General features: G+C 35.6%; 3 protein-coding genes across 4 annotated transcripts in view; all 3 read right to left on the bottom strand.

The window, feature by feature from the left end:
• Positions 1–51: 51 nt before the first annotated feature.
• LOC145562196 (protein BOLA2-like) lies at positions 52–1960 on the bottom strand. Its single transcript, XM_081622397.1, has 3 exons — positions 1816–1960; positions 547–569; positions 52–443 (listed from the first exon to the last, which is right to left on the bottom strand). Exons 1-3 carry the CDS (start codon positions 1876–1878, stop codon positions 248–250), a joined length of 282 nt encoding a protein of 93 aa, XP_081478523.1. The 5' UTR covers positions 1879–1960; the 3' UTR covers positions 52–247.
• Positions 1961–2561: 601 nt separating this feature from the next.
• Positions 2562–5087, bottom strand: LOC145625602 (fibrillin protein 5 homolog). The gene is made up of 7 exons (XM_081678570.1): positions 4803–5087; positions 4430–4545; positions 4197–4319; positions 3398–3496; positions 3236–3280; positions 3052–3125; positions 2562–2941 (listed from the first exon to the last, which is right to left on the bottom strand). Exons 1-7 carry the CDS (start codon positions 5059–5061, stop codon positions 2863–2865), a joined length of 795 nt encoding a protein of 264 aa, XP_081534696.1. The 5' UTR covers positions 5062–5087; the 3' UTR covers positions 2562–2862.
• Positions 5088–5557: 470 nt separating this feature from the next.
• Positions 5558–13537, bottom strand: part of LOC145562184 (uncharacterized) — a 29207-nt gene continuing 21227 nt past the window's right edge. For both annotated transcript variants that reach the window (XM_081622385.1, XM_081622377.1), the window contains 7 exons: positions 12851–12967; positions 12648–12769; positions 11827–12568; positions 11390–11644; positions 9669–9851; positions 7297–7638; positions 5558–7212 (listed from right to left, as the gene is read on the bottom strand). In XM_081622385.1, the coding sequence (XP_081478511.1) occupies positions 6463–7212; positions 7297–7638; positions 9669–9851; positions 11390–11644; positions 11827–12568; positions 12648–12769; positions 12851–12967 (2511 nt within the window). In that variant the 3' untranslated portion in view covers positions 5558–6462. The remainder of the gene's footprint in view (positions 7213–7296; positions 7639–9668; positions 9852–11389; positions 11645–11826; positions 12569–12647; positions 12770–12850; positions 12968–13537) is intronic.

Here is a 13537-nt window from a genome sequence, read left to right as displayed (position 1 = left end):
GTCACAGCAGGCATGTAAAAGATTAGCATTTGATCAGATGTAGTTGAACAATTTAGTTAATGATGTACTTTATTACATTGTTAAATTATGGTCAACAAATCCTCAAGGGTTTTTTCAAGTGCTGGATGTCTTGGGCATATTATCATAAAAAATAAAAACATACTTTCGTGATTTGCTAGATCACCAATTACATTCTGGTCCTACTTTATAGCTGCATTAAACATCTTGGAGTAGTAGTGTAGCCTCCTTAGGTGGTTGCTTCTGAATTTTCAGAATCTTGCTGTTGTTTCCACTGCTCGGGTGTCAAGGCTTTCTTTATCGACAAAGCATGGATCTCTTGCATCTCTTTCTCGAGTGCAGCATTAACCATCCGATGCCTCTCCAGTATTCTCTTGCCCTCAAATTGTCCTGAAACTATTTCAACAACAAAGCTTGCACCACACCTAGATTCAGTAAAAAGAGACATGTCAATAAATTCTTCTCTGATATGACGTGCCCAAAAAAGTATTGTGTATTACAAAATCAAGATATGATCTTGAGACTTACCCTCCCGAGGTATCAACTACTTCCTGCAGCATGGAAAAAAAAAAAAATCAGTCAGAGAATAAGTATGATTCTGATTGAATTCCCTAACAAATCAAAAGAGCCGCATAGATAAACAGTCAAGCACCCCCTTCTCGAATTGTAAGTCTAACCAAGCTTTGTAATAAAAAGGCTAACCAAGTATTGTAAGTCTAAGTAATATAGGTTCACAGTGCAAATTGCAAGGTCACTGCTCCCTTTTCGAATTTTGTTTATCTTGTTTCATATATCTGAATTATACCTTGTAAATCACATACGTAGTATATATTTTTAACAAAACTATATGAATGTACTGTTTACACAAGAAGATACTAGTTACTTGCTTGTATTACATCGAAAAAAATACAGCACACAATCCCAAAAAATTCCAGCAACATGAATGCATAATCCACAAAACTTACATCTCCAGCATAAATGATAAAAACCATAAACAATAGAATTTCTTACAGATGTCCCAAGTGAACCAGATAAGAGCTCAACAGGTTTGAATAGGTATGACAAATTGACTAGAGACAAACTCTTTCAATGATGTGCAACGGATTGAATCTTTCCGGCACAATTTTTAAAAACAATAAGTAATACCCGAAAAGGAACAAAAGAAGTCCAAAAACACTTTTCAGATCAAACTCGTATTTGAGTGTCATGACTAATCACAAAAAAAAAAAAAAGGCATGATTCGAGACTAGCAACTTATTCCTAGTCAATGTAGCTTAATGCAATGCATTTGTTGAACTCCCAATTCAAAATTTTAGCAAAATAAGAGTACCCATTTCATCACCTCAGTGTAATAGACACCACCCAATGACAATATTGCTAAAGTTTCCTACTTTCCCTATTACACTAATTACAGTAATAATACAGAAACTCCTATGAAAAATTTATTATCAGTCAGTCCAACCATCTCAACCCAAATTCCCCTAATTTAGAGTAGCCTAATTAAGAATTTGATTTAAAAAAACTTAATCATGGCAATCAAATGGCATAGTTTTTTTAAATAAAAGCCCTAAAAACACAATCTTTTTGCAACCAAACAATTCTAAGTCTTAACACAGTCCAAGTAGAATTTGCTACTTCTTCATGACATATCATACCAATTACCCATCAATTCAAATTGCTAAAATTCATCAAATCATATACGAAGTATATTTAATTATTGCTAAAATTCATGAAATTATAATTAACAATAAAATAGTAAGAATTGAAGAAATAAAAATAAAAGGTAAGGGAAATTACGAGATGAACAGGGCTGAGTTTAGACGTGAGAGAAGACTCAACTTCCTCCTTTGTCACCCCCATTTTCTCTCTCTTCGCTGCTGCTTAATTTTTTTTTTTTTTTTTTTTTGATTTTCTGTTTTGTTTCAAAGATCAATTCTAAATGCTTAAGCTTTTTCTTGCAATGCGGATAATTATGCGTAATTCCTACGCTAAAGCCCACTGTATTATATGGATCAGCCCAATCATCTTTTCTGTAGATTCATTTCGAATAGATTCTGGGTATTCATGATTTCGACGTCCTCCTCAAATTTAATTCAGAGCTGTCAAAACGGGTTTACGGTCAATTTCGGATCAGTTGTAATTGGATTGGGTCGTATGGGATATTGGTTTAAGTGGGTTAAATGTATTTTATATAAATCAAATGTTAGAAACTTTATTTTTCGAGTAAGTTTGGTAGATATTAAAGGCTTGTTTTAATTTACTGAATTGAATTGAACTTATTGGGGTTGAAGTGAACTGAATAGAGCTTAAATAAATTGTTTGTGAGGGAATAAAATTAAAAACTAAACTGATTGGAACTGAAATTAAGCTAAACAGAACAGGCCCTAAGTATGATCAAGTCATATTTTAGCTCTACGTGTGTTGATAGGAAGGTTTTTGTAAACCGAATTGGTTATAAAGAAAAGAGATCTTGATGAATAACTTATAAGCAAATTTAAAATTTTTTGTGTAAGCAAATTTATATTTTGTAGATCTTTGCACTATACACTTAAAATTTTCGTGCATAACTTTAAATGATAATTAGTACGGTATAGACACAATTAGTATTTTGAGGAAAGTCGAAAGGTTTGCAATCAATATTTAAGCTTGCAAACAAATTCCGCAGACAATGAAATGATATCTACAAAGCATTGTATTTGTGAGAGTCAAAATAATACATGTACAAGAAGTGAATGCTAGCCCTGCACACTTGAAAATTCTCACTTCCATACTTTTGTTTGCCTCTTGTAAACTCTTATAGCACTTGATCTCAAGGCCATGATAGAAACATCGAGGTAAAATTGATCAACTATCTGTTGTTCTTTCTAGTATGAAGATGTTGCCTTTATTATCTCTTCCTATCCGCATCGTGTCATCCACATATCTGTATCATCTGTATCAAGGATCAACAGTACACTTTCAACATTGACCTTTCGTGCCAAAAGATCAGATATTGGATAGTGTCATTTAAGCAGATAAATCAACAAAGGATACGTGATCTCCAGCCAACCTTCTGGATTGAATATGCCGAGTAAAAGATCATAATTTTTCTTGAACAAATTCATCAGCTTGAGTTTTTGTCAATCATATCAGGGGAAAAAAATCACAATTGAGTTAGTTTATCACCATCTAAAATTTGTACAACTACAGTCTACAGAGCAGTAGACGATGTGCATACCTTTTCTGGGGTGATCTGTGAATTGTCATACTTGATACTTACTCTCTGTACATAACAAAAAGAAGCTCAATTTATTCATACACACCAAATTACAATAGTCACTTCAGAGTTCAGACAGATTAGTAAATTTATTAGAGAGTTCAAGGAGATGTGGAGGCTTACTGATGGTGAGACAACACTGAAAGAGGCCTGAACTGTCAACTGACCATTTAGCAGAATCAGTCCTCTTGCACTGAACTTGATTATGTTGACTGCTTTGCCCTCCATTATTTTGGCATCAACACAAAATCAATAGCTTTATAAATGTTTCATAGGCAAACACAGTATTTATTCAACAAAGAAAAAGTAATCCTATAAGTTATAAGACCTCTAGTTAGCACTGAACTAGTTTATGCCAAAATTCAGATAACACCCCTAGATAATCCACAATCTTCAATTATAGATTCCTCAAAAACTTGTCATTTTTTCGATTCTTGCTTCCAAACGTTAAACCCTTACAACTATTATTGTGCAATACTGCAATCCATGATATGCAAGATAAACTTTGGCTCATTATCGGAGTTAAACCAAGCTAAACAAAACACAACCAACTATCCAAGTCAATGAGACATTTGTGTAGCGGGGTTGTTCGTGATCAAGTGCAAGCATTCCAATCCCTCGAAATAGATACAGGTTGCTTTCATATAACATGTCTTCCCAAAAATACCTCAAAAAGGAAAGACAGTAAGATTAAGAGGTTAACTAATCCCTGAAACCCTGCTTAAATTAGAATATGTAACATATTTTACAGGATTCCTGAAGGCTAATTAGTTATCCTCTTTCTTTGAAAGTTTTTTCTCCTAAAATTAGATAGCATCAACAATCAATTCATGCCTAAAACATGATAAATTACTTGCCATTTGTATAAAAGAGTAAGTCTGTAATAATTGATAAGGTTTCTAAAATAAAAAAGTAGCCATACCTCAGCAATATCAATGATCTGTAAAAAATCCCCCAAATTGATAAAATCTCTGAGTCCAAGCTTAGTTCTTTTTGAACCCAATATAGTAATTGTACTATATATAAGCTTCCAGCATCCACTAACCTTTCCAATTACAGAAACAAAAACAAAGATTTAAAAAATAATTAATAATGATCAACTCAGTATAAAACAAGTCAATTATATAGAAATTATACCCAAAAACTTTGCTCTACCTTATCTAAAGTGTGTGTTGGATTGGGTGTTGGGTTATTAGCTTCAAGTTCCATCACCAAATCCTCAATTTCTCTCTTCTTGTCAGATGTAACCCCAAAAACACCTCTATTGGTACCTATACACACATGCACAATATATGTCAATAACAAGCTCAATTAGTTTAAAATTTTAGGGTGTGGCAACCAGTATCGAATCTCGTCTACATCACTGCCCTTAACGCCTTCTAGTACATCAAAATACATACATTACACACAAACAATAAATACCCATTTGCCAAGATTGACTTTTTTTATCTAGCAAATCAAAACCCACTAAAAACACATATTTTTTTTTTAAAAAAATGAATCTTTATAGAATAAAAAGAAAATGTACCTTCAATAGAGTTATAAATACTAGATTTAGTAAGAGAATTAATGTCTTCATTATTGAGAAGCAAATCTGAGCTGTGTTCTTCAGTAGTACAATCAACTCTAAGTGTAAACCCAGAAGATAAATAATGCTTAAATTTTGTACAGTTGAGTTTCGAATTTGGAAGTGAGAATGATGAAGTAAGTGGGATTTTGATTTGGGATAATTGTGGAAATGAATGTGAAGCTGGGATTATTGGTGGTTGCATAAGCTTAGTGGCCATTGAAGGAAGGATAAAAAAAAAATCTTTCAAAAATTATTGGGTGGAAGCACATATTAAAGGGTATAATGGGGTATTTTATGTAGTACGGTTGGGGTAGTTTCGGTAATTCATGTCTTTTGACTCTAATGCCATCGTTTAATTAGTGAAATAATTAATTGATTAACAAAGTTTTTTTTTTTTTTTTTTCAAAAGTTTAGACATATGATTCATGTAAACTAATACGGAGTAATATTCTTTATAAGCACCCGGTTGAACATAAAAAATAACAATTTTTGCTTACTACTGAATGCGCAAAAAAACAAAAAAAAAAAAAAAACAATTTTTGCTTACTACTGAATGCGCAAAAATACTCTTTTTCACTCCTCTTTTGACCTTTGTCCATTAGGAAAAACATATTTATTTACATTAATTTATCAATTTTTTGAAATTTTAACTGCAATATAATTTAACATATTAATGGCCAAAAAAATTACGGAGTATAATTTATAGAAGGGTATTTGCAAAATTACTCATTAATTATATTTTCAAACTAATCAACTGCTAGACACCTAGAGTAATAGCAAGTAGCAACTCTTGTACTCTGTAACATTTTCCTTTTTTGAACAAGAACTTCTCTGTGTATGTAATCCTCAAATTCTCAATTGATAGCACAGAACACTTTTTAAAAAATGGACTGGATTTTTTTATTATTATTATTTTATTTTTTTTTTGAGAAAAAATGGCCGGGAATATTATGCATAAAAATATAGTTTCTATTCAGATCAGGCTCTTCAAAGCCAAAGAAAATCTGTAGCAATGAGACACTGAAACCAGACATTTAAATATCTGAATTAAATCACTTCTTGATTTGGTAAATGTGAACTGCACTGGATAACTCAACTGTCCTCTCGTTTGAGAACTTATATTTACAGAATTTACATTTCCTTTCGAAAGAATAATATACCTTTGTCCTACAAAATTTGAGACTCAGCATACCTCAGAAAAATTCATTCCAAATGATGAAGCATACCTCACAAAAATTCATTGATGATGAACACGGGCCTCCACCCAATGCTTGCCTAAAAAATCCACAAGCTTTTTACCTGAAATTCTACACTCAAAATGTATACTACTAAGTTGCCTAATGAATAGGGATAGATTTCTTCCGTGCCAATTAACCTGGATTCCAAACCATATGGACTCTAGAAGACAGCAAACCAACATCGCACATAATCTACAAAATTTTAACAATCCTTGCCATGTCCACCTTCATTTGTTTCCATATACTAACAGAATTCACTCCTTTCTGCATCACAGATAACCAGGGATTTCGGAAACGGTAAGCAAGCTTATTGCATCAATACAATAACAATTACCAACTTTCTTCTGCATCAAAATTCACTATCTCCTTCATTATCCCTTCTACATCAATGGGAGATATGCCCCACCGTGCCCTTTTCTCAGCACAAGTGGTCCAGCATTGTCAGGAACCTTGTCCAATGTCTTGTTACATGCATCAACCACATCGATAAACCCAGTTGCAATGGAAGCCATCTGCAAACGGAACCTCAAATCTCTTGTTCTTTTTAGCAAACAGCGAAATGACCTCCCCAAATACTTGGCCCATTCAGCTGGTAAACCTCCTCCTGTGAGCCAGACTGAAAAATGGGATTGATCTACCCTTGCTACCATCTCCGCTCTGTAAAATTTTGCCAATTCAACGAGCACAGAATTCTGGAGAGGAAGCACAGCCACAAATTCAGCCACAAATTGCTCTACAACTTCTGGTTTAAGCATCTGGGTCCACAACACCGGTGTCCATTCACTAGGTTGATTAATTTTATAAGCTTCAGCCACAATCAATGCTTCCTGGAAACGTGTCTGCTCAACCAGTAACCTGCGAGCACTGGTCTCAGACAGATTCAACCACTGGATATCAGGCATACGAATTTGAAGGGATACGAGGGAAGCCTGTGCACAAGCAGAACGCGTTTTATTGCCAGCATCAATAGAGGAGTGAACCTCTGCAGCTTCAATGTAAAAGTGCATTGATACAAGGAGATCTTCATTGTGGTCCTTGTCAGGGCGCAGGTGCCACCGCTGATAAGACTGTTCAGCTCGTGACTCAAGTAAAGAAGCTGTTTCGTGCTTCAAGTCAAAGTGTTTATAAACCTACCACAAAATCACGACATAAGCATTATCACAAACAGAAACAGTTAGCAGGAGGAACTGTAAACAAGAGGGGAAAAAACAAACCATGGCTAAATCATCATGATCGTTGGGGTTAAAATGCTTTAGTGCTGTAACAACAGCCATGCGAAATCCTCGGACAGTTTCAGCAACAGCACTGTTTGCATCAGCAGCTGCAGAATACTTTTGAAGAAGAAGATCCAGTTGTTTATTTTCAATAAGAATGCCAAGTATAAAATTCAGTCCATGGAAGTTCCCCACTCCAGTAATAAGACGAGCCAAGCAAGAAAAGTCACCCTCAGAAACATAAGCCTCAACCTTTGTTGCCGCAAGGGCTACGAGAACATCGACCCCGTCAAGACAAGCTGATGACTGGTAGAAGTGGTGCGACAGAATTAGAAGTTCAACCTAAAACATCAATTACAAAGAATAAGCTTTAGCAGACACTATATTATCATAGGCAAAAAGGAAACATTATGAGATAGGATTACAGGAATCAAGACCAAACACATTGAGGAGGCACATTTAGTACTGCAAACTAAAATCAAGCTGTAGGCGGTAGGCCTGTAGCATATAAGGGGAGTGAAAATTAATCTTTCTAACACTACATAAAGTAGGAACACGTATTTTATTGACATTTCAGTTTTCCTTTCAATACTACAGAGAATGCAATAAATACAATGCTATCCTCATTTTATTTGAAGTGAACTGAAAATGATACATACTTCCTCAGTTTCTATTTAGTTGACATGTTTCTTTAGTCATGTTTGTCAACGCACAAATTCAATTATTAATATCTTTAAGGAAAAATTCACATTTACTACCAGCAAAAGCACCACGTATCAGATTTACTACCTGTTTAAAAAAATATTTTATATTACTACCACCATAATTCCCTAACTGTAGAAATAACTACCAGTGACTAACCCCGTTACTGTTTCTGTTTGAGGGGCCCACAACAACGACTAGTTGGGTGTAGTCACCATTCAACCACCTTGCAGCCCACCCGTCCCCTCAACTGCCACCCCCTCCCCCCTGCCGGTGCCGACGCGACCCCACCACATTCCCCCTGCCGGCGCGACCCCACCACATTCCCCCTGCCGGCGCGACCCCACTCCCTCCCTTTCCCCCACCTACGCAGACAACCCCCCTCCCTTTTCCCGTGGTTGCTGCCTGACCCCCACCCCGTACCGGACTCCACTCCCTTTTCCCTTTCCCCCACCGGAAATCGCCCCCCCTCCCTATTCCCCACACCGAAATTGACCCTCTCCCCTTCCCTTACCTTTCGGCCATCCCTAATTCTAAACCACCAGCCCCAAACCACCCTAAACGAGGGTTTCAATTTCGGTGGTTTGGGGCTGGTGGTTTATGATTTCGAATTCGATTTGGATTTCGAATTTCAGGGTTTTGATTGGCTGGTAGTCGGGGCAACATGAAGGGGAAAGGGGTTCATTGGCTGCGTAGAGGTGGGGAAAGGTTGGGGCGCCACCGATGAAGAATTTGGTGGAATTTCGCGCCGGAGGTGACGGTTTAGTTGCGGGCGGGTGGTGCACCGACCACGAGGTTAGGGGTGGTTGGCAGGAGGGGAAATGGAGGAGGTGGGGTTCGCCGGTTTCGGGGAAACAGTTGACCGCTAGCAAGGGGAGGGGGGAGGGTGGCTGATGCCGGGAAGGGGAGGGGAGGTGTTTGAGAAATTTGTTTTTTAAAGTTTTTTTTTATATATAATTTAAATTATTATTTAATGAAGTATGGGGCCCACTTAACGGAACCTTAACGGATTCTGTTAAGTGGTAGCAATATATACAGTTAGGGAATTTGTGTGGTAGTAATTTAAAATATTTCTTTAAACAGGTAGTAAATGTGACACGGGGTGTTTTCGCTGGTAGCAAATGTCAATTTTTCCTATCTTTAATTACCGATAAGCAAAAATTATGAAAAAATGATATTTTGAAAATACATATCGTGACGAATCTAACAAGATCTCACGTGACTATATTTTTCTTTACGTATAAAGCACAAAATACGGTCAAAGGGGAGTGTATGAATAGTGCTAAAGTCAAAACATGTCAACTAAAAAAAACGGAGGTAGTATAATATTTTCTCCCTTTAATGTACATTAAAAAGGATAGCATAATATTTAAGTTATAACTATTCCAAATTTGACCCATCTCAACACATACATTATATTCCACCCATCTTAAACAAATCCTGCATTTTAAATCAGTAATGATTTGAACTGAGATATGCTCAATACCTTAGTCTCAAACACTAGGCAAAATAGAGACAAATTATTCAATATTCCACCCAGTGACCCAGATATAAATCCCGCATATTAAATCAGTAATGATCCCAAGTTTTGACGGTACCTTATAAAAACTCAAAAGTAAAATCTTTCCAAAAATTAAAGCATACAACAGACCAAACAGCAAACACCTTACCTCACAGGCATGCGGAATTTCTTGACCCGTAATAACTAATCGCATTAATGCGTGCCCTATCTCTTGTTCCGAGGGACACAAATCAGCCCACTTCAAAAAGTCTGAAAACCGCCACAACAAAGGAGCAGGCCCTTCCTCCTTTTGAGAATCAATGTATCCACCACGATGTGCTGCTAATAAACCCTAAGACAAATATATGAAACAGTAATGGACATTGTTATCTCCTGTCTCGAAATGGTAGACCACATTTGAAATTTAAATTCAATGCTTGCTAATGTCATTAAATCTGAAATAAATAACATTGACTAGTTTTTTTTTTGTACATTTAACCTATAGGTAATGTGATCAACATATCTCAACACCAATGGTCAAAATTAGCAATTTTTTAGCACAAAATCAAGTGTACACGTGTATTCTATTATTTGGGATAAAAGAAGTCAAGAAGTATATGGTTTAATCATATCTTATTCCACCTAAAAAGTATAACAATGTATATTTTTTCCAAAATCAAGAATACATTAATTGATGAAAACTCAATGAAAAATTTATGCCAAAGTAACAACGAATTCTATGTTTTTTATTTAAGTTTGGAACATGATACATCCTAAAATTCACAGAAAAAATACCATAAATTTGTTAAAATCTACCAAACATTTTGAAAACACACCAATAGCCCATCCCAAACAAAATTTAACATTTTCCAATTCCTTAAATAATTATATACAAACTACTGAGCTTAATTCTTTCAAATTTATATTATGATTAAAAAAAGAGGGGGGGGGGGGGGGGGGGGGAAGGAGTTCTAATAGTAATTAGATTCTTAGAAACCCTTTCCTCAGTCTCCCAGAATACCTAAAGATAAAGCTTACAAAAACCTCGGACATGCTTCTATTGTAATCCGTCCATTACTTTCTATTCCTCCCATTTAGAATCTACCATTTTAAGAGAGAAATTTAGATCATGAGTATTCATCCATTCATTCAAGGAAAAAAAAACCTCATGTGTGACTGTGCTAGATTTGTCTTGGCGTTTATTTAACAATACATCCATTTGTATAGGAAAAAAAATACTCATGAGGGACTTTCTATAATTTTTTAATAACATGTAGTTGAATATATAAGAGCTCAAATGAGTGTACTGAAATTTTTTCAAAAGAGGCAAATGGAACAAGCAAAAAGGAACATTGGGACTTTGGGAGTAATATTTTGTTTGATAACCTTCCAATCTTCATTAATTATTACCAAAGTAGTTAGGGCCTGTTCTGATCTACTAAGCTGAACTGAACTGATTGGAGCTCAGCCGAACTGAATATTTTATGAGGGAAGGAAATTAGGAACTGAACGGAAATGAATATTTTAAGAGAGAAGGAAATTAGGAACTGAACTGAACTGATTGGAGCTGAACTAAACCGAACTGAACAAGCCCTTAGACAGATTCATCTTACAATCAGATTAGTATTTAGTGTCTACAAAAATTTGACTGCCTTATGTTCATAATATTCAAAAAAGTAAACTTAAAGAGTGCTTGAACCCCAAATATAAAATAAAACGGAGCGCTTGGTTTATTTAGCTAACACCTGTTTTCTTCATTTTAAAAATATAAAATAAAAAATCCTGTGTGAAAGCATATAAAACAAGCTACTCAAACATTATATATAATGACAAGAAAAATATACATACATATATATACATACCAATAATGCAAGAAATCATAACATATACCTTCAAGAAGGATTCTGCCAAAATTTTTGCAATACTTGTAGCTGGTATAGAATGAGACTGTACCAAAAGTCTTGCTTCGTCAAAAGAATCTTGTGCTTTAAGAGAAAGCAATTGTAACAAATCAGTTGGCTGCTTCTCAAAGGCTTCCGCAAATGAAACACCCAAGACATTAGCAGCCTTCAAAACAGCAGAGATTCTCTTGCAAAGTCCACGTCCACTACCTTCAGTCAATATGTCAGATAAACTCTCTAGCACCTATCATTTCAAAAAAAAAAGAGCAAAATCATTTTTCAGATGCAAGAAGCTATGAATTATAAACCCCCAAAATTACATTGAATATGCCCTAAGAATAAATGGGAGGAGACCAAAACAGCTTCCATGGATAAAAAACAAAATTTTCATAGGCAAGCTGAAGATTAATCAGAATTATAAAAAACCTGGAGTGGATCAAAGAGATGATCTTCAGTGGGCAGGTTATATGACTGGATAAGAGAACGTAAATCCTCATCCAGCATTAACAAGGAATGCTTCTGCAGTGGTGTTGACAGTTCTGCAAATTTTAGGGCAGCATCTACAATTTTCAACTGAAAAGGCACATGGCCAGTTGAAAGCTTATGTTGCAGTTGCTTGGCAGCAGTTATTTGTCCAAATTCCAATAATGAAAGGACAGCCCTTTCAAGTTCTGCTGGTCCAATTCTTTCTTCCCAACGTGAAAATGATGCATCGATTCTCAGATTTTCATCTTGCAAGTCATATACATGGTTCAAAGGAGGGAGAGAACTCCCATCAGCATCAGAATCAGCATCAGCACTCCTGTCGATTTCAGTCATGGACTGTCTAGAGGAACCATATGGTTTAGTCCTCCGTTTAATCTTTGTGCTCCCAGTTGCAGCTGATATGCCAGCATCCCAGGTTTGTGAGCTCTTGTGACGCAAATTATTATTTTCTTTGATATCTCCTTTCTCAGAAGCTCTATTTTTCACTGAATTTATGTGGCTATCCATTTTCATGACAACATCTGCAGTTTGGTCCACGATGTTGGCACTATTTCCTGACATCTGATTTTGACTAGATCTGGTAAAATTGGAAACTTGCTCGCCCTTTATATGAGCTTCAGATTCTACAGCTAGCAGCCAAACTCTGGTTTCAATTTCCCGTAAGAAATGAAGAGGACATACACTAATAGATAGAGAAGGCAAGTTAGAAAAAATAAATTAAAAAAAGATATCAGCAGTACAGACAGTAGAGTGAAACTTACGGGGTAGACTGCGTAATTATTCCGCTTAACCATTGTAGAGAAAGAAGTAACAATTCATGTAGCTCTCTCGATGGAAGTTCTTTCTCCACCATCTCTGCATGTTTGAGAAAGAACAATCCTGCCTGAGAGGGTAAAGGCAAATAAGATAATCTCCTTCCAAGTTTAAGATGCCAAATTCATCAGGATAGCAGGCATAAATCTACCTTTAGAGCAGGAAATGAATATCTAATGAACAGATTTTGACAATGACGCCATAATGCAACTCTCTCTTCGGGTACATCCCAAAGAAATTCCTTCCATTCAGCAACCATCGACTCCGCCTACATGGAAAACCAAAAGTATCAACATTATAAAGATAAAGGGTGAATATATACACACTACGGATCCTGATTACAATACCACACAATGGATTTCCTTCAATAAAGAAAGGTTATAAACTTAAGATTAGAATATATTTGACATCGTCCTTCATATAGAATATTAAAACAATTAAAAAAATTATAAGCTTTTAAGAAATGTATCAGTAACACAAGTAGTACAGAAACCTACTAAAGATGTCAATATATAAATAAACCAGATGGGGATGCCACTTCAATGTAACTGAAATCATATAGGCAGTTGAAGTTACTTCTTCTGTAATATGTTCCTAAACATCAACTGTGAAATACATTTTCTCACCAGACAATGCCCTTCATTAGCTTTCAGTATAGCACTGTCCACATATTCTGGTTCAAAGTACAAGGAAATTTTTGTCATAACAATTTGCAATGAATCAGTCATAGACCTTCCTAATCCATGTGTTTTGTCAACGGGCTCAAAGGGTATTGTCAAGCTTAAGGTATAAGATATTTGATAAGATCCTTAAAAATAAATGAAGATGAGTTTGAGTA

Source organism: Chenopodium album, chromosome 1 (assembly GCF_948465745.1).
Source record: "Chenopodium album chromosome 1, dcCheAlbu1.1, whole genome shotgun sequence".
Taxonomy (NCBI): Eukaryota; Viridiplantae; Streptophyta; class Magnoliopsida; order Caryophyllales; family Amaranthaceae; genus Chenopodium; species Chenopodium album.
The sequence above is the reverse complement of the archived record's forward strand: the minus strand, read 5'-3'. Positions and strand labels throughout refer to the sequence as shown.